The sequence below is a fragment of the Fringilla coelebs genome, assembly GCF_963513975.1.
Source record: "Fringilla coelebs genome assembly, chromosome: 5".
NCBI lineage: Eukaryota > Metazoa > Chordata > Aves > Passeriformes > Fringillidae > Fringilla > Fringilla coelebs.
The window spans coordinates 60,240,187-60,261,848 of NC_140033.1; the positions used below are offsets into that span (position 1 = coordinate 60,240,187).

The following is a 21,662-nucleotide window of genomic DNA, read 5'->3' on the forward strand; positions in this document are numbered from 1 at the left end:
TAGATTTTCAGAGACCACCTGAGTTGGTTGAGCTGGTGACAATAAACATCATTTAGGAATTGAAGTGATTGGATGGGAATGCAGGAAGGGCTTTGAGATGTGTGTTTTGATTGTTTAGCAGTTTGGGGGGCAGGACTTTTTTTGATGTTTTTGCTGTTTTCTTTTTTTCACTAAGTTTCCATGCCTAAGTAGCCTTTGGGAGTTTCCTGAATGAGGCTTCCTATTGTGCTGCCAGAAGGCTCTGCCGCTGGAGCCTCTGCCTTGTCCTGCTGCCACTGAGTCATATATCTATATCCTGTCAGTGGCTGTCAGAGCAGGGGGAGAGGGGGACAAAGCAGAGCATTGATGCAGCATTGTTTTGAGAGAGCAGTGCTCTTGGGTGGTACAGGCTCATTTTCAAGTTAGAGTTTTAAAGGGAGGGCTTGAGAAATTGCTGTATTGGAGTCAACTTTGACTGATTCTAGAGTCTAGGAGTGAGTTATAGCTGAGACTGAAAATTGGATTGGGACTGACTGCAGCAACCAGTTATGGGATTTGACTTAATTACGAAACCTGGCTTTATTTGATTTGAAGGAATGCAAAAAGAGAAACAGGTACAAATGTGGGTTTTTAATCATAATAACTGTGGGCAGTTCTGCTCTCCTGATCTGCATTAGAAATCTTCCTGCATGCCACCTGCTCACTCATCTGCTGTTGGCACTAGTAGGAGCAGCAGGCATGGGAGTCACACACACACAGCCTGCCTGGGCTCAGAGCTAAGTCCATATTGCAGATCTGTGGGTATAACTACACGGGAGCTACACTGGGCAGCGTGTTGGCACCAGGAGGAGGAACTAGAGGAAGAAATTAGGTCAAGCAGATTAGTACTGTGTGAGGAGTTTTGCCCCACTGAACTTTATTTCTGAGTTAAAAATCAGAGTGCATGTTGGCTGGAATGAGAGTATTTGTTTTCTTCCTGAGGTGAAGGAAATGACAGGTTTGGTAAGTCCAAACCCACAACTAAGAAAAAGGAAAATATTTAAACTGTGTTCAATCTGTAGCTAGAATCTTAATGAATTTCCTTCTTTGGAAATGGGAAGAAGGATTATATCCTGAGCACTTCAAGTGGTCTACAATTACATGTTAGGCTCCTTTTTCACCCCTAACTTTGCATCAGTGCCTCAAGACCATAGCAAAAAAAGCCCATGATGCATTATTTGGAAGCAGGTCATTTTCTGAAGTGTGAAAGGTCTGTGCTGATATCCAGCTAGATCTGTGGGTGCTGACCAAGGGCTGGCTATTCCTGCTGGGATTGCCTGGCTGAGCAGGGCAGGGGTTTGCTGGCATTTGGGTGCTCTGGCAGCAGAGCAGTGAGCCAGGGGCTCAGCAGGTCAGGAATGTGTTTTACTGTGAGTGGTCGCCTCTCTGACTGGTCTTTGCTTCCAGAATGCCTCTCTGACAGCAGCAGGCTGAGAGCACCAAAAGCAGATGTGAACTGACTGAAAATATTGCACTGAAAAATACCAGTATATTCAGAAAAAACTGCTGTTTTCGTGATTTTCCTAACCCCTTTCTAGTGAGGTGAAAGTTTTATTCTATTAGATTGTGTTTGTAACCTCTCCATTATATCAGTTTTCCTTTTGATTTCATGCTGTAAATGAGGTCAGTAAAAGCCCCTATTTAGCCTCTCCAATCAATGGTACTTCTATATATCTTCTTTTAAATTTTTGTTACTTGCCATCTTTTAAAGCTTCTGAATTAAGTGTTTCTTGGTGGAAGAATTTATCCACAATAAGAATACTCACTACTGGACTTACCTAAATTCCTTCTATTATTGCAAAAGAGTTTTTGTAATGGAGAGACTTGGAATGTATTCCAAGCATGTCCTCTGCAGGGGACACCCACTTTATTGTTCATGTCATTCAACCACTTATTGTTCATTGTTCTTATTGTTCATTACACCCACTAAATTAGCTAAATATAATTTTAATTTTGATCATTGCTTGCATGGGGAGTATCTGAGACCTTCAAAATTCTTCCAAATAAAAAAAAAAATTAATTAATGTGATTATTTAAGAACTCCAGGAATTGTGTGAGTAAGAGAGGTTATCTTGTCTAGGCCTGACCAATGAAGTGTTGTGCACCAAATTTCACCTGATACATTTCCTTCATGGGATGTGGTGTCTGAAGCTCCTCCTCACCTTCTCTGTTCTGTGAGGAAAATACCAGTTGATGGATATTAAGTTTAGATGCTGTTCTGCTTTGCTTATCCACTTTTCCAGCCCATCAACATATGGCAGCTGTGGATGAGTAGGATAAGTCTCCTTCCTCTCACATAACGATTTCAAAAACTGCTCTTCATTGGAGTTGGATCCATTCTTAACAGAAAGGAAAATCATACCTAAAAAAAACCCCAAAAAACCCCAGGGTTTGTAATTTTACAGATTTGTTGATAAAATAGTTTGGTTTTCCAGGACTTCTGTGATCTCTGACAAAACTTGTGCCAAGTTAAAGCAGGAGATGCTCATAAACTTTGAGAATCAATTTTTTCTTCATAAACTGGTAACCTAAGTGTTTTTATGGATTTCTTTTATCTTTAGTAAATATCCATAAAAAAGCTTAAAACCTTTTTAGCTCTCTCCATTATTTTGGAAACTAAAAAATAAATATTTTCTTCTTAGCAACTGGTCTATGTCAGTACTTTTCACTTGTAAGCAGCTGTCCTATAGATTACAACTTTTTATAAGATTGAGAGCAGATGATGAACCAGGAATTTTAATCTTACCTGGCTTCCTGACAGGCTCTTTTCTCCATAGCTTTGCTCACATGCTCTCAGCTGGAAGACAGTGGCTTGATCCTGGGCTGCTGGGTTAAAGTGTAGGTAACACAGGATGCAAGCATCTTTCCTTCTTGAATACTGTGTGTTTAGGCAGACAGATTGTCAGCAATGTGATAGTGATGTCCCAGGCACCACAATTTGTGGTGTATTTAGTCCACGAGGTCATGATGAAAGCCTGTCATAAAGTCTAGAAAGGAGGAAAGGATGATTTTTATCAAAAAACCCCAGTGGAGGCAGGCACCTCTTCTCTAGCACACACAGTTGCATATTCTAATCAGTGTCTGCAAGGCTGGTGGTGCTGAAGGCCTCCCTAAACTGTCCTGACAGATGTGACAGACTCGGGTGCTTCTGTCGAGGGGCTGCTCTGATGGCCAGCTTGTGCTGAGGAGCACAAAATGCTTCTGACAGACATCCTCCATCTGGCCAGCTTCACACCCACCCAGACCTGATTGATGCTCGTTCAGGTTCCAGCCCGCCAGAAAGCAGAAGAAGGGAGGATTGTCAGGATTCAGGAAACGTTTTGCTTGAACTGCTGAGAGAGGAGGAATTTCTTTTCATTGAGCTGGGTTGCCTGATGGGCTTTATTTCTTACTACGCTCTTTCCATCACTCTCATTCTTTTTCTTTCTCTCCTCATAACTGTTGTACTTTCAGATATTTATTCTTATGATTAAGATAACATTAAATAGAATAAGCAGTTTGCCTGCCCTTTCTGCAATGTACCCTTCATTTTTTTGAATTATGCTCCTTTCTGATATTTTTTTCACCTGGCTGTATTTAGCTCTTTTAAATAAATCTCTCTTCCCAACTCTTTATCAATTTACAGTATATCCCATCTATGAGTTACTTTGTCATGCCTCAGCTCAGTCCTTGCCACGCAGGAAAAATATGTGCTAAGGTTGGCAAATATTAGCCCTGCTCACACCACTGTTGTCTTTAGTAATTGGGGTGCCAACCAAAGGTTACATCCTCTAACATGCAGCGTTTGGAAAGATTTTCCACATAAAGGCAAGACCTAACTGAGCTGTTAATGCCTGTAATCTCTTCTGTATCATTCAGATCAGGTTTGGCATTTGGGAGCATAGCAAGGTGCCAGTACAGTTCCCTGTGTTTGGCATGGTGTGCATGCTACTGCGTGGAGGAAATGACTGCACTCTCTAAATTTAATAATTTGAAGTGTTTTACTTCGGAGTTGAGTGAGGTATAAATAATCTGCCCTACCTTGTTTTTTTTATCTCTATATCTTTACAGGCAGCAATTAGCTAATCCTGCTATCACTCCTTGGAGCTCAGGAAGTCTAATCAGAAGAAAAGTAGAACTTGAAAGTCAGAAAGGCTAAATGATTTCCCAGATTGACTAAGTATCAGTGGCAGGTCCAGGCATGTAGCTAGTAGCTGCTGCTCCCTTTTATCATGCAAATAAAATTATCAGGAGCTGCTGATCACTTTTATCATGTAAATAAAATTATCAGAATGTGACAGTTGACTTCAAGGTGAGTGTCTAAACTGCAGTCTTTAATTAGGGTCCTTGGTTTTATGTCAGTCATCTCAGTGGGCTCCCATCAGTGTTAAACACCGTTTTACCTTGGGTCTTCTTTGGAAGCTTCTTGTCAAAGCATAGAGATGGACTTGTGTAAATGAGCAGGCGTATCCCTGTCCTTACTTTGCTGGCAGGAACAGAAAAGAGCCTCTGGTTTTTGAGCACTCCAGTGGCAGATGTTCCTGTTGGGGGAACATCTTACTTGCAGTGTGCTGCCAGAGCAGACTGACCAGCTTTGGCAGGGTGGCTTTGACTGCTGGTTGTTGCAAGGAGCTGACAGTGGTGGATGAGTGACTTACTCTCCCGAGCTATTTGTTCCTCAGACAAACTGGGTGCTGCACTGATGAAATTGGACAACTTCATTTTGCATATTGGACAAATTGCATTTTCTGGGGTGCCCTCCCTCGACTTTGCCCTTGTGCAACAGCACAAAGCAGCAGGAGGAGACACAGACTTGTTGGGAGGAAATGACTTGTTAGGGCTGTGATTTTGTATTGTTTGAAAGATGCTGGTGTCTCCTGTTTTGGCTTTGCAGTCATGCTGTATCTCCCTCTGTTGGTTTTAGAATTCCCCAGCTTTAATGTAACTCATTAGTCGTGCAGGCATGCAGCTAGTGTAATAATTAGTATTACAGGAGGCAGAATAATAGAATCTGCTCAAACTAATTAGTTATAAAAATGAGGGATTTTCTCATATTAGGAAACAGCTGTGATAGTTAAAGAAAAACCTGAAAGGTAAAATTGGGAGGTTTTTCTCTTGTTCTAAAGGGTGAGACAGGTTTATTGAAGAATGGCCCCTGGCCCTGACCAGGAGCCTGCAGAGGAATGCAGTGATCAGAGCTCTGTGGGACAGGACACTGGAAGTGTGTGCCCAGTGGGAAAAGCATAGCTGGCTGTTATTGTTGTTGCTATCATCATGATTATTTGTATTGCATGAGTGCCCAGAGGCTGAAAAAGGGTGCCATTGTACTAAGCACTGCATAAACATTGTGAGAAGCAGTTTTGCCATGAATAATTTATGCCTTATGGTGCTGGGAAATGTGAAAACCAGGAGAAGAAACAGTGGTCCAGAGGGGTGAGACTGGGCACTAAATGCTTGGTTGTGTTTCCCAGTGCTAGTCTGAGGACAAGGCTTGTGTTTCAAGGTGAAGTAAAACTCACTGGAAAATTTAGGCTCTGAGACATGACTCTGTCATTTGGCTCCTTGCTGCTGTGACAGGAGGAAATATGATGTTTCTCAATTTCAGTGGGAATGAGAATAAGCTATATGAGAAAAACAAAACACAATGGTGCTTACAGTGTGGACCAGCCTCAAGCTGCTTATAAGCTGCCAGTGCAGCTCATAACTAATAAAGTTTGGATGTCTTTTAATGGTTACTTTTCTGTTTCAGTTTCCTTATGTTTCTTAGAGGCTTTGTGCCGTAGTTTCCCTTGAGATTGCTTTTGTACCTGTGAAAAACTTTACTGTTTGGATAAATAATCTGAATGCCTTGTCAGATCATAGCATGATATCAATCTGATTGACACAGCCCTGATTCCAGGGAGAAGGAAATGCATGTGGGACAGGAGGAGGAGAAATATTTTTTAAACTAAATGTTTTGCAATTTTTAGTTGTTCTGCAGCTTTCATAGGTGTTTTTGAAAAGAAAAACACTGGGATGTTTCATGGAAACCTTAATCCCCATGTTTTTCTGACCTCCTCATTTGTATTTCAGATTATTTTTTCTTTTTCTGTGGTGCCCTAAAAGATGAAGAACTGAATTTGACAAATTCTCATTTAACACTGTTGTACCTGCAGGAGTCTCTTTTGGGGTTTAATGCAGACCTTTGTGGGTGGAAGTTTAAATAGCCTTGTGTGTGTCAATTCTGTTATGTGCTCATTGCCTCACTTTCTTGGCTTGTAAGAGCAGCCCAGCCTCCTTGGCATTAGTTAGTGCCCTTGAGCCATGAAAATGCCTTAAGCTATGGGATTTGCTGAGATAAAAGGTATGCCATCAGCAAATGCTCACCCTCATTACTGTTCCCAGCAGTGACACAGAGAGAAAATCCTGTTCCTTCCATTCTGTTCTTTTCCTTTTCTATTTCTTCACTTCCTTTCCTTTCAAGCTCTCTTCCTCCCACCCCTCCCCCCCTTTTTTATCCCTCCATCTCATTTTCCACATTGCCATCTCTCTGTCTTTCCTTCCATCTGTGCTCACTGCAAACCTTTTGCACTCTCTCTGCAGAGTGGGGAGCACTGATCAAAGCCAACCCTGCGTCCTGTGCCCCAAGGGTAGAGCTCATCTGGGGCAGGTGCAGAAAGCACAGCTGAGAAGGGCACGTGCCCCATTTTCAAGAGCTAATTGAATAAAATAGGTTCTCTGTTGACATTACACCACCAATAACTGTCTGTACAGGTATATACTAAACTTCCAGTGGATTATTAAAGCTTTCTGTCTCCAGCAGTCTCCTGCAGACACGTGAATGCAGCGAGTAAACCCTTAATGTGTCAGCCTGTGCCTGCACCTGTCTTGTTGGCATTAAGAGGGATCTTGTGTGCTGCATAGACAGGGAGGGAGCTGAAGAGCCAGCTGGGACTGTGTCCCTCTCGTGCTGAGCTCAGAACATGATGAAGAGCACTGGGAAAGTCCCTGTCCTACAGAAGCAGTGGTGCAAATGTACCCAAGGCTGATGAGAAGCCAACTGGAAGAGAAAAGTGAACTACTTCTGAAAGTGTTAGCCAGACCCCTGTAGCAGACTCCAGCTGCAAACAGCCTTGGTTTGAAAAGTTTATCCATTGCAGTCTTCTGAATACTTACTCTTCAGATCTAACATCTTAAGGGCTAACAGAGGTGTAAAGAAAATGAGATGAAACTTTCGTGTTCTTTGCCTTCGGGCTATTGAACAAAGTCAGAAGTTGCATGTGTCTTCGTGGTCTTTTGAGTGCCTCTGCATAGGCAGTTCTGAAACTTTTTCTCCCAAATATTTGAAGGAAGAAAATCATCAAAGGGAAACCTTTCTGATGAAAATCCTTGGTTTCAGTAAATTATCTCTTAAATAAAAGCTCCCTGTAATTCCTGACTAGTTTAAGTTGGGGTGTTAAAGGAAAGGATTTAAAGGTCTTACATCAGTATGTCAGATTCAAGAAGTGGCTTCTGTCTAAGATAATTTCAGAGTTTTGTGGCTCATTTTAGACCAAATTGGATAATTTTCCCCTGACTTTTATTTCTTCTTGCAATTCTAATGAGAAAGAAAAATTACTGACACATTTTCTGTGAATAGTGACTTGGTTCCATTCCTTTATCAGATATGTTAATTTTTGTTATAAGCATAAATGTGGCTATTCCCCATTCCTAACACTTTGCAGCATGACTTTTTGACTTAAATGGGGCAGCTGCAGCCTTTAGGTCTAAATCTAGTGATTCTTGTGTTCAACTGGGGACAAATGAAAGTCTGTCCAAAACAAAACTTTAGCAAAGTGAGAAGCAGAACAAAACCTGATAGAGGGGAGTGAGCACAAGTGTGAAGAAATTGAGGAACACAGATAATTAGAGAAAGCTGGTAAGGAGGCTAAAATATAAGGGATGCAATCAATTGTAATTTGTTAATGAAGTAAAAGTTACATCAGGGTGATTGATTGGAGAGGTGCCTTCTGCTGCTGTTCAGCTGGTGGATTATTGCTTTTTCCCCCCATCCAGTAGAACTGTGTTTCTCAAAGAGGCTTTTCAGAAGAATTCATTAGGGAGCAAAGTTTCTACCATAATATAGTTTTTCTTTCTTAAACCATTTGGAATACATAAATGCTGTATATAGTACAGGAAAAAGGAAGAAAAGGATTTAGATAGCCATGAAAAGTTCTCTTCCTTAACAAGAAAAAGAAATGCTATGTTTAAAGGGTTTTCCAAAATCCAGGTACTTTTACAGTCCTGGAAATCCCAAAATATTACAGTTTCTGTTCCTAGACAGGAGTGTGAATCTCTGTGAGATTTTTTTTTTTCCTGAGGTATAAAATCCTTGATTATACCAAAGCTAAGACTTCTCTGTTCCACAGGGACAGGCATTTCACCCCCAAAATTCAGAAGCTCCCTGCACCCCATGGCACCATTGCACTTTACCACCACAGAAACCTGGTGGCCTGGAAAAATTGCTCCAATTGGGAGGTAGAGAGGCCTCTCTAAAACATGCCTTGGTAAGAATGAGTGAGTGCTAGGCCCTGGGAAAATTGTATCCTAAAAATCTGATGTGGAACTTTTTGACTCTAACCTTGTATCAGCACAGCTTTTGCTATTTTGTATGATTTATATTCCTTTTGGGGACACTGCTTGACTTTTATGCACAGGAGTTCAGCAGTGCCATGAGTGAATTGTTACCTTCTTTTCAACAAATGAAAATTAAGACCTGCAAATCTTGGCTTACAAAGCTTGACTTCCATTAAAATGTAATTACCTCCCTTTTGTGCCTTATACATTAAGACTGGCTTCAAATGGTGTGTGGCTCCTGCTCAACTGAATTACTTTCATTTGCTGCTTGCATGGTAAGAATGAGATTCTGGAATAAAGATGACTGTTTAAAGAGGACTGCTGCAATTCCAAATTGCATAGAGAAAGTTCTGCTAATCAAATTAACTTGTTTACTCGCTAAGGACCTGACTGGAATTTTTGTTACTGATCATCTTGGGCCCACAGAAAGTGGGTCCAGTGCTAATCCATGACCGGTTTTTAATCCTGTGAATAATTCCAAATCTTGTGACTATTAGTAGGGTCATTCTGGTGATGGAGTAGATAATCCAGTGCCTGTGCATTGACACAGTTTGCTCCTGTAGGGCTCTTTGGTTCTGATCTTGCTGGAAGTGCCCTGGTTCCAGGGGGGAGCAGAGTGGCTGTGCAATGCTTGGATGTTGCACACTGCAGGGACTACCAGGCATTTGCAATTTGCTCTCTGCATGTGCCCTGCTCCAGGATATTTAGCCTGGCTGAACAGGTCCCTGAGCTGACCAAAATCTGCTCTTCTGAAATCCAGGATTTTCAACCTCCTTTTTGCTTTGCTTCTGCCCCTCTGGACCCTGAATTCTACCACAGATAGCTCATAAAGATGCCGCCAACTGGTGTCTGGCACAAGTGGGCCACCTCACTTGAAAGCAAATAGGGCAGTGAGTAGATTTAGATTCAAATTCTGTGTGGGCTGGTGTGAACCTGAGTTTCATCTGGTTAAGTGTTTTTACCATAGTGTCTCTGTATTTTTGGTAGTGCTTGTCTGCAGCGAACACATTCCCTGAAGGCAGGGGACAGCTGGTGCACAGCTCTGTGCCTCTGCCTGGGGAAATACTGCACTCAGTGGGGTGGGTGAGGAGGAGGAGGCTGCTGCAGCCCCAAAGCTCCTGAAAATGGCAGGGTTCTGCTCAGAATTCCTGCTCAGAATAGTCCCTGCTCACTGGGCAGCTTTTCCTGCTCCCCTCTGGCTCAGTGGGGAGTGCTGCTGGGGTCACACTGCTCTGCAGTGCCAGTGAGGTGTGGGATCAGCTTTGTGCCTCTCCATCAGAAAGGCTGTCTCAGTGGGCTCTGCTTAGTCACTGTAATTTCTGGTGGCACCACTGTAAGATGCCTGGTAGGAAATGGCTGAACTGAAGGTCTTGACATCCAGTCTGTGCTAACCTGAACTGAATTTTGATCATTTTCATGTATGGAACAGGAAACTGAAGGGCACTGTTGGACAGTGTACCTAGGGGATCTTCTGGCAAATGGCTACAGCTGATGCTGGAGTTTGGGACTGATGAGCTGGCAGATAACTCTCGTGGTTTGAACTTGTCAGCCTTTTGAGCATGGTGATTTCAGTCATTCCTGGCTACTCTGGGGAGGTGGCACTGGCAGGGTGATCAGGGTGATGTGGATCCCAATGTGGCTGTGACCCAGCAGTTGTCATAAAAGTGGAAATCGTAGCGTAGGGTGAACAGAGGTGAGGACAATAAAAGCCTGAATGACACAAATGCAAAGAGTATGTAGAGAAATGAAAAAACATGAGCAAAGTGCATCTTAAAGCAACTTTATACATTGTTAGCCATGGACATACCATAGCCTGATCCTAATCAAAGCAGGTAGAGTGCAGCTGTGAACAGACTTGTGCATGAACATATGAACATCAACATTTTCATGGGTCAGCACATGGGTATTGGTGTCTGTGGTGGGAATTATAAAAGAGCCTAAGGGCTGGGAAATCTTTGGGCAGTTTCCTTTTTTCCTTTCTTTTATTTTTTCAATACTCCCACAATTGTGTGTAGGCATGTCATTTCACGGAGCAAATATGCTGCGCATCAATCCAGATTACCTGTCTGAACGATGAAGGTGTGAGTACTTTTAATGAGGGAGGAATTCCATCTGGCTCTTGACAGCTTTTCTCTGCTGAGCCCCAAAGCAGAGTCAGTGTCTATGGAGGTAGATGGGTTTGGCAGTTTGGATGATGTGCAGATTACCAGGAGGCAGACAGAGGGGAGGAATTGAGACAGGAAGAGATGGGGTCAAGTGAGGATGGGGACCTGGTGCATTCATGTGCCTGCAGACCACAGTCCTCTCCTGGACTCTTCTGCAGAGTCCTGCTGGCAGTCTGCCTGCATTTATGTCTCTCCTTTGCTCTTGGTAAATGTGGTTCCAGTCTGCACAGTGCCCTGCTGCTTGTGCAGGGTCTAAATAAACGTTGCAGATTCCAGTGCCGGTCTGATTGATAAAATGCCACCGTTTCTTTCAGGGAAAGTGGTGTTGTGTGGGGAATAAAAAGTATGAGGGAGAGTGCAATCAATACAGAATCCAGGAGGGTCAGTCTTACAGAGAGGCAACATTGGAGGAAGTGGAGGATGTGGGTAAAAGAGATTGAGGGGGGATACAGGAAATTTGCAGGCTGGAGGGAAAGCTGTAGCAGAAAGCAAATTAGATACTAAGTCAATGAAAGATTACTTTTTCTAATGACAGGTTATGGAATAGTGTCAGATTCTGTGAATAACTCCAGACTACAGACATTCAGATGCACATGCAAGCACACACACACATGCAGAAGCAGAAGGAAAAATTTAGTTTTCAAATTAAAAAAAAAAAATTGTTTTAAATTATCTCTTTGAAATTAAATTATTATTATTCCTTTGAAATTTAAGCAAAGTTTTTAAGGGAAAGAGAGTTTAGAGCAGGTTATATGACTAAACAAGTATTTTATTTTGCTTTTACTAAAGGATTATGGGAAGTAATTTTTGTGATAAAAGGTGAAAAAAAATGTTGTTTTGAAACACTAGGAAAAAGGAAAAACAACCATCAGAGAAATGTGGTAGCCTATATTTGCCTTCTGCTGGAGGTACCAGGCCCTATCCATACCTGAAAGAAGTTGGTGTAGTTGCCTTGGCTTTAATGAAAACAAGCTGTTTTTACCACAACTGGTGATTCCTAGACTATGTTATGTAAATGAGTCGGAGGGAAAAGAATTATATTTAAAAATAACGATTCCACCTTAAGGGCCAAGTGCTTTTCTTCTCATTCAAGGTGATAGTTGTTATTTAACCAGAGGTGGTGTTCATGGCAACAAGATTGACAGAGTTCAAGGAGTCCTTGGACAGCCCTCTCAGGCAGCATGGTGTGGTTTTTTCTGGGTGATGCTGTGCAGTGGCAGGAGTTTGACTCAGTGATCCTTCTGGATCCCTTCTAACTCAGTGTGTTCTATGATAGTTTTGCTTGGTTTGGTTAATGATATCAGGGCTTAGGCAAACCTTTGCTTGCTTTCTGTTCTGGTTCCAGGAAAAGTGCTTCACAGGAGCTTTGTTTCCATCTCTCTGTGGTACCTGTGGTGCTGTTTTGTGCTGGTATCAGTAGGGATTCACTCATGTTCCCAGTGAGAGCTGGTATTTTCCCCATTACGAGGTGACATGTCACACAAGAGTACCTAATCCTCTTAAGTTGTTTTAATTTCCAAGGTCCCTCTGTGAATTTCCTGTACCTGTCGAATACCACACTACTCTAGAGTACAGTGAAAGTTCCTACAGGTGGTAGTACAACACACAAGTTTTCACTTGTACCTTTCCATCCTTCCCTTATGTACCCCAAATTAATTAGAGAACCAGGTGTGCCTTATTCCTTTGCTCATCCCTTCAGTCTCAGCTGGCTGGACAGGCCGTGCTCCCAGGACCCAGGCCTGTAGTAAAAGCAGGGTAATCCTGACGATGGGGAGAAAATAATGAGGAGGATTCTATAATATGAGAAGGTTAATTATCATCTCTCATATCATATCTCATCTCTCCATATCTCATCTCTCCATATCTCATCTCTCCATATCTCATCTCTCCATATCTCATCTCTCCATATCTCATCTCTCATCTATCTCATATCTCATATACATCTCATGTCATATATCATCATGTCATATATCATCATGTCATATATCATCATGTCATATATCATCATGTCATATATCATCATGTCATATATCTCATGTCATATATCTCATGTCATATATCTCATGTCATATATCATGCCTCATCTCGTATCTCGTATCTCATGTATCGTATATTGTATCGTATATGGTATCGTATATCATATAATATTTATACTATTATATACTATACTAGACTGTATTATGCTGTATTAGACTATGCTTTGCTATACTATTTTATACTATGCTATACTATATTATGCTATACTATACTATTTTATACTATACTATACTATTTTATATTATACTATACTATACTATACTATACTATACTATACTATACTATACTATACTATACTATACTATACTATTTTATACTATATTATATTATACTATATAACACTACATCTAAACTGAAACTGCTCAAGCACCCAACTCAACTGCCCAGAATCTGGTGACTCTCTGCTGACCGACAGTCTGCACACACGCTTGGCCCTGACAGGCCAAGGAAACAAAGCACCATCACTCTGGGTAAACCACCTCCATATTGCATTCTACTTTGGCACAACACAGGAGCAGCAAATGAGATAAGAACTGTTTTGATCATTCTTTTTTCTGCTTCTCTCACTGCTTCTCTCAGGTTCAGGGAATGTGAATGCCACTCAGGCCAGGCTCCCGTTGCCTCCCGAGCGCACATAGGTGTCTGTCCCAGGGGAACGGGGAAGGGTTGGCACTGGAGGGGCTGGAGAAACAAGAGAGCTTTCTCCTCCTGCTCTGGAGCTGCTCTCGCATTCAGAGAAAGCCAAAGGCTCACAATGAGACAGAAAGGAAGCAGGGGAAGGGTATATGGGTGGGTAGTGTGTGCAAGGCTTTCTTCCCGCTCTCCGCTGAGCCGTGACCCGGTTTCTCCAGGAGATGCCTGCTGTTTTCTTATTTTCCAAGCAAGTTCCTGAGACAATGCTTCGCATGCCAAACAGGGTCAGCCCTCACATAGGGAGGGTTCTGAACTGAACATGAAACTCCCTCTCCATCTTCTCTACTGCCTCAACCTTTCCTGTTATTTTTCTTCTTTTCCTTCTCTTTTTTCTTTCTTTGTTCAAAATGAGGAGACAATTCTTATGTGCATGGAGAGAAAAAAAAAAGGGGAACATCCACGGGTATTAAATGAGATTTATTGCAGTGCCTGCTAGACACTAATTTTTTATTGTTTTTGTTATATCGTGACAGAATCCAAGAAGAAGAAAAAGGACGGCAAGAAACAAGAGAAGATGCTGGATTAATGGAGTCAGCTTGGGCAATGTGAGAAAGGGACATCAGCAAACACGATCAGTTAACAGTTTCATTTATACCTAGGCATCTTATCCTAAAATTATTTATAGCTTAATGGTACCATAGAAGGAAAAAAGCAAACACAGAAAAAAAAATCCTTTTTTTTTTTTAATATTACTTTAGTATTTTTAATGTATAACCCTAACAACAATTTTTAGAGGCCTGTAATAAAGGACTCCAAACTCATTTAGAAAATTATGTCTATTGTATATTGAAAATGTAGAGCTTTTTAATTTTTTTGTTTCTCAAGTCTTGCCATAGGTCTCAGTCTGGTAATCAGTGCATGCAAGCAGAACCTGAGCCTGTGTGGGGCTCTGCTGAAGCCAGTGGTACCCTGTGTGAACATACCACTCTGGCTGGATGCATTTATATTTGAGATTGGGATCTTATATCTGAAAAATTGAGGCCTGTTTCTTAATATCTGATTTCATCTGCATAACTGTATGAAACTGTTTGTTTAAGGAAAGGATGGGGGCATTTTGTTGAATATTTACAAGTATGGTATTTTCTTGGATGTGTGCTTAATGTTCATTCCAAAATGTCACCATCTACAGGTAAAAACCAGTAACACTCCTTTCCTTAACCATATTTTGAATGTTGGCAGTAAATCTAAAATCTTTCAACAACTGGACATAAGAATCCTAATTTTTCATCATTTTCTAGCAATGTTTTTTCAAAATGGAATGATGACAAAACTTTCCACTTTTCAGCATATCAGTGCTGGTGGATGGTAGTGTCCTCCATTTCACCTATCAAAGCTGAAAAATGCTGTATTTTATCTGTTAATTTTGACAGAAGGGGGAAAAGAATTTTCATAAAAGATCTAGTTGAAATTGTTGTGATTCTGCCTAACCCAGCTCTCTTTTGTATCAGTGGCAATATTCCTGGTTATCTTAATTATAGCTGGTTAAAAAAAAGTACGTCTGGTGGAAAATAAAAGGAGAAATCTGTTTGAAAACCACCAGAGGTAGTTCATATATTTGACCAAAAAAGGGACAATTTATGGGACCTGAAACCAATAGGAATGAAATAATTTTTGGTTTATCTTTCAGTAAAACAGAAGGGAAATACAAAACCAGTATCTTTTGCTTTCTTACCTTTTTTTTATATTAAAAAAAAAACCTTGGGAAAAGCTCAGTCAACCTAAAATTAGTTGTGATTTTTTAAAATATAGTTTGCAGGGGGGAAAAAAGAAAAATTACGACCAGCTGTTTTTCGGTTTGTTCAGTTTTACCTAATTTAAATGATTCTGAATCCCGAAGGAAGTCACAAAGTAGAAAATAGATCTGACAAATGGCTGGTCTGTCTCGAAGTAAAGGGTTGTTTAACGAACTGACAACAAGCAGACCAAAATTTTTAGAGGAAACATAAGGGATTTCAGTGCCCAGGTTAAGTTCAAAATCATTGCTTCTGAATTCTAAATCTTAAAATTCAGCAGCAAGAAATAAGCTTTGCCATTTGTGTGGGCTGCAGGCTGGTCAAGAGGAACGGTCTCCCCTGTACTCCTGCATGGTACCCACTGACTTCAGTGAAGCTGCAGCAGGCTGTGTTCATCTGAGTAAATCACATTTCTCTCTTGGGATTAGCTTGTAGACAAGCAGAGAGTCTTTTTCTTTTCATTCTAACATCACTCCCCTTTATTATGAGGAAGAATTGTAACAATTGTAGAGCTTGCCCTCTTTTGTCTCCTGCGGAGGGTACGGCTGATCTGGACTCACGGTGAGGCAAGTCCTTCTGTTCCCAAACACTCCCCAAGCCTCCTAGCCAAGGCTGCACATAGCTTAAGGTAGACTAGCCTCACTATTCTTTCCCAGACTCCTTGGGTGTGTTTTGCAGTCTGTGTTGATGTCCTTGTTGTTTTGACCATGCTGTTAGACATACCTGAGTCTGTGGTGTAGTTAAAAACGTCCCCCCACACATGGTGGAGGTGCAATGACCAAATCTAAAATCATAAAGGCTCATATTTAGGTGGTTCTGGGTGCTATTTGGTTTGTTCATGGTCTAATCAGGTCTACCTGTGCTTGTGCCTCAAACTAATGGTTTGGTAGGTCTGGTTGAAAGCAAAGGGAGAAGGAAACTTTTTTTCACTCACCAAAGGTTTGTCTGTCTACATGCTGCACCAGTTCACTTGAAGTGGCTCAGCTTTGAGTGCCAACACTGTTGCACCATTGTCTCACACTGGTTCATCTAGTCCATGTTTCATAGGGAGCTGGCAAGAATTGGGAATGATGTTGAGACCAACACTTTGATTGTTGTTTAGCAAACCTTAGATGTGGTTTCTTATTTCCACCTCTGTGAGTATACAGAAAACAAATTCCCCCGTGTTTCCTCTGACGCCTCACGGTCCTTTCGTCTAACTGCCCATCTGGCTTGTTACAGGAACATTCCTAATAGATTTTGAAAGAAGCCAGTCGGGTTCCTGTGGTGGCATAGGGCCTCCATGGAGAGAGTTTACAGAAAAAATAGGCAACAAAACAAAAAATACCATGTTAGGACCAGAAGAAAATTCAGCAAAGGGTGTGAAATAGGAGAGCATTTCTTATGTACGACTCATCCAATATGTTTGGATCTATATTGGCATCTTATTGTTGACAGCAATTAGAGTAATAGTTTATAAACTTAAAATGAAGAAAATTTCTGGTAAGCCAGAAGAAAACATTCAGTGGAAAGTCTAGCTGTGCAGGAGGTGATAAAGTAATTTATGGCAGAACACAGAGGAAGATTGAATAGGTCAGTCAGGTCAGCTCTGAAAGGAGGCTCCCAGTACCTAAAAGGAGCCCTTGTTTCACTAGTGACATTATCAAGAAAGCAAAAGGCAAGATTCTGAACAAAACCTCTTCCCACTCATCTTGATCAGTTTCTACTTCAGTCATTCTGAAGCTTCTCCATATTTGCTTTCTGATCTTCTACCCTCCCTGCTTTGGGAGTGCAAGCTGGTCTGACAGTGCTGTGGGAGCAGCTACTTCAGATGAAAAACGTGTTTACCCTCTTGGTGCTATCCTATTACAATGAAAAATGACTTAGCATAGATGTGTTGCTTACCTAGTTTAACGGACAGAAATTTGTTTCATGAATGTCCCTCTCGAGGAGTGGTTTACATCTTCATTTGCTCCAGCTGTAATGGAGTATGGGGAGGTGATAAAAACCCCCAAATGACAGCCTTTTTCTGAGCAATCAAATCTATTATAAAAGAGATGGGTGAGTTGCTGAACATCAGCTGTGGATGAATCTGCCTCCAGATTCTAGATTCCAGCGAGTTTAAACCTGAATATATTTGGGTATATCTCCCTTCTCTTTCTCTAAGCTGAGGCAATGTTGCTCTCAGCTAGGCTTGTCTATATCTTGATTTAAAACAGTATTTTAGGATTGGGACATTTTCTGACTTAGACATGTCTTCTGACAGAAATGCCCAGGTCAGCCTGGCCTATTTAACAGTCTGTTAAGTGCAGCAAAACTTCTGGGCAAGGCTCCAGGAAGGGAAAATGTTTGTTGTACATGCAGGTAGATACTAAATTGTAATTAACTGATTTTCATCTTCTAATTCCATAATGACATTCTGGGCTGAACTGCTTTTCAAAGGAGAAAAGTTAGAAGAAATGAAAGAATAACAATTACAAAATGTATAAACAGGCAGCTTTGGAGAGTCGGTTAAGAAGAGAAAGACAGGAAATCAGGAGCATTTTATACAAATTTCTATTGCCTGTTCCTTACATGCAAAAGGCAGAACTACTGGTTGGCACATTTGCTTTTAAGCTTTCCCTTACTTGTGCCTTAATGAAAACAAATCAAATGTAAAGTGTTACAGAGAAGTAAAGTCCCACTTCAGCCTCAAAAGAAAGTGTTCATGTGGAGACAAAGTCAAAAGGTGACAATAGTATACAGGCTAATGTCAATGTTGAGGGTGGGACAACAACCTAATTTTCCCTCAAGTCTAGGAGCTGCAGCAACATTAACAATGTAAACTCACCACTTTTCTAAAGCAATATATTGGTGAGGTGGACACCATTTGGATATCCCACAGCAGTGGGATTTCCTGCCTCCACATGAGAACTGTCTCCCAAATCCTCCTAAGGGGAAACAGTATGTCAGTGGGGGTAGGCGTCATGTATTCAGTCCATTTTAATTCTCTAGGACAGCACTTGTCTGAAGTTGAGACTGAGTTCTCTCCTTTGCAGACACATATTATACCTGTTGCCTGCCTTCCCACACTTATCCATAATTTTGATGGCATTTACTCCGTCAATTCTGCTAAGGCACTCTACTTCTCAGTTAAACTTCTGTGGATGTTGATGATCTTTCCTCATCCTTGAGACTCTATTCTCCATTTCTTCCTGGATTGTTGCAAAACAGCCCCAGGAAGCCCAAGCCTATACCACAAATTTCCCCCAACTGTGTCCTTCTGAAATTCAAAGACACAGTAGCAACTTTTTAATCACTGTATGACAATGAGCAAGGAAGTATGATATTGAGCAAAGAGAGTCCCTGGATTTGCTGGGAGGATGGATTGCTGGTGAAACTGTCCTCATAACTTGACCTTGTCATGGCTTCCCAGGGGACAGAAATGATCAAATGATCATCTCAAAAATTAGAGACATTGATGCAGGAGCGTCTGCCTTCAAACAAAAAACCCTAGAAAACAGAAAACCACCTTAACTAGATAAATAGTGGCAAGCAGCTGTATCCTTTGCCACTGTCCTCTTTTAGCATCAAAGTATTGTGGTGCATAGAGTTTCAGAGGTAGTAAAAGACTTGCCTAAGCAGGTGTAGAGCATGGAGAGAGCCTCTTCCACCCGTGGGTGTTTGCATTTGGAGAAGATGTAGGTAGTCTCATTCATAGCAGCATCAAACTTTGCTTTTGGACCAAAACTAAACAATGCTGAAATGGAATAATTTTCCTAATGGCCCCTTTCTGCCACTCTTCACAAATGGCCATCTGTCTTGTGGCCTCATCACTCTGAACTGAGCAAGAATCTGGGAAAGCATGAGAATTCAGCTATATTCAACTATTATTATCTCATTGGTGGGGTTTTACAATCCTTTAGCACTTTCTGCAGTTTGCCATTTAAATTTGGATGTCTTGGAGTCCCAGATGGCTAAAGAACTCTGTAAGTACCTCCAAGCCTTCATACCACTTGGCTTTGAGTGAGTTGTATATGTAAAAACTGTACCTACAGATTTGACTCCTTTCTTAAAAAACCCATGATAACAAAAAAAACCCCACAACAAAACTGAAAACATGTCCAAAGAGTGGATTTATTGATGAGCTAAAAACAGAGGCACACAAGTATTCCCACTGCATTGAAAGTTCAAGACTGTGCAAAACCTTTAACCCTGAATTCAGTGATGGAAAGCTAGGAAAATGGGTAGTTTCTGCAGGGCTGTTTTACCCACAGCCAGTTTCATTCAATTAATTTTGCTGTTTGAACTCCCTCGCTCTATTCTATCTGGCAACAAAACATTATTTAGCTTTTCTTATTAGATCATTCATTGCACTCCCCATATTACAATCATGTAGCTCATCTAGACTTCTACAGCTGGAGGAAATGGCTGTGATAGTCCAGAGTGTGTTGTGGTTGCTGAGGTGACCTGAAGCAGGGACAGGCTGCATCTTGGAGCTAGAATCCACCTAATGCAGATGTCAGCATCAGACACAGCAGCTCTCTAAATACACACCCATGCATACTGCATATATATACACACACTAATATATACATTCATACATGGGGGAAAACTCTAGAAAGGTGCATGCATAACTCTAAATGTGAATCACAACTGGTGCTGCCACGTTTTCAGGCTGTGGTTGAAATGAAAGAGCTTTTTGTCCTGTGCTGTTGTTTAAGTGAGGATACACGAGTAGGATGAAGAGCTAGATTTCTTCCCACTTGCCAGCACTTCAGTTTAAGGATAGCTGTGTCCGAGGGAAATGCAAAACACATGCCAATGTAATAGCCAAAAGGACTTAATGTCACAGTGATGTTCTCTTCTGTCACACCAAGTACACACAAGGGCTTTGTTTAAAGCTTCGAGGTGGACAAACTGCTTCAGTTAAGTGTGAACATACACACACAGACAGGAAAAGTCTTTTTCTCTGCCAATAAAAAGTGAGGAAAATGGGTAAAATAAGATGGAAAAATAAAAGTAAGAGAGAAATGTTAATTCTTGTGGTTTGAGTGGTAAACCGAAAGGAGAAATGAAAGTCAAAATAACAAAGCCTGAATATCATATTCAATGGATTTCTAATTCTGTATATATCTATTAAACCAGTGCTATATGATATCTTCTTATGGGTTACTTTCTTTTCCTGTTCCTTTTCCTTTTTTTTTTCCAGTTTGTATATTGATTTTGTAAGCTAGCAGTGTGTTACCTTTTCAATTTTTTAAAACTTGTATGAAAGCCATATATCCATATTGTAGAATGAAAGCATTAATCCTGTAACATCCCTTGATGTTTTCCTTAGCTCTGTGGGATTTTGGGGGGCTCTAGCGAATGTATATGTTTACCAATTGTATCAGCGTAATTTACTTGCTCTTAGTGGCGATAAAAAATTAAATAAACTAATACACAGACACATGGTGTTCTCATTTGGTTGTGGAAACTGTTTCTGGAATTTCTTAAATTAATTCTAAATATATAATGGTGTCTCTTTATTATACTAGTTTTTGTTGGCTGTAGGTGTGGCTTGTCACACGAACAGATCTGTAAATTCAGAAAAAAGTTTTAGTCTGTAGAAAGAGGTCTGCCAGAAAGTGAATCTAGCAGGAAACACTTCTTTGGTTTGTGCCCACTAAAGCCTGTCTGTCCCAATTTCCTGGCACTTTTCAGTTCTTTTAAGCAATTTGTTTCACTGTACAGTTTTTTTGACCTGTGTGATATTGACACACTGATGGGTTACAGATGAAGAGTTTGATTTTTAAAAAAAATTACACTTATCAGGTAAGCAGTGGCAAGCCCTCATTCCCAGCTTTGTGATGCTCAGCTGTTTTACTTAAACAGTAACTTTAATGTGTGTGTGCACGTTTGGTGAGAGGTTGTTAAGACTCAAGAGTAGAACAAAGAAGCCACATTCCAATTTCTCTGGGTGTTTTTTTCTGTGTCCAACTATTAGTTAAAATCTTAGAATAATTATTAATTACTCCATGAAAACCATTCCATCAGTCACTGCCAAAAGAGGGAGATGCTTCACATTTTTTACAAGACAAGGAGATTGATATAGGCTTCTAAAATTGTTTGGAAGAAAATTAAGTATTGTAAGGTATAAAAACTGACAGTACATTCTTCAAAGCCCTAATGGACTCAGAAACCTAAGTCCTATCCTTGGAAAGGCGACCAAGTACTCACTATTGTTTAATTACAAAAGAAAAATGTTAATTCCTTTTTAATGTGCTGCTTGGCACTTAGTTACATTTTTAGCTTACAGGGTAGTGAGAGAGTTTTAAGATGCTTTTTTACTTCCATGTGAGGTATCTGATCCTGTCAGGAAATGTGAGCTGCTTGAGGAGTGTCAAGTCATGGTTACTTCCCTAAGCTCCATCATGCTGGAGACAGAGTTGTGGATTTCTCATGTCCTTCCCACCTCTGTCCTCAGACACTGACTGAGCTA

The 21,662-nt window shown here is 40.9% G+C and overlaps 1 protein-coding gene across 1 annotated transcript in view; it reads left to right on the forward strand.

Annotated features, from left to right (window-relative positions):
* Positions 1-20,628, forward strand: part of PTN (pleiotrophin) — a 78,819-nt gene extending 58,191 nt beyond the window's left edge. The window contains exon 5 of the mRNA XM_084206908.1: positions 13,961-20,628. Within this exon, the coding sequence (XP_084063034.1) occupies positions 13,961-14,013 (53 nt within the window). The 3' untranslated portion in view covers positions 14,014-20,628. The remainder of the gene's footprint in view (positions 1-13,960) is intronic.
* Positions 20,629-21,662: the final 1,034 nt, after the last annotated feature.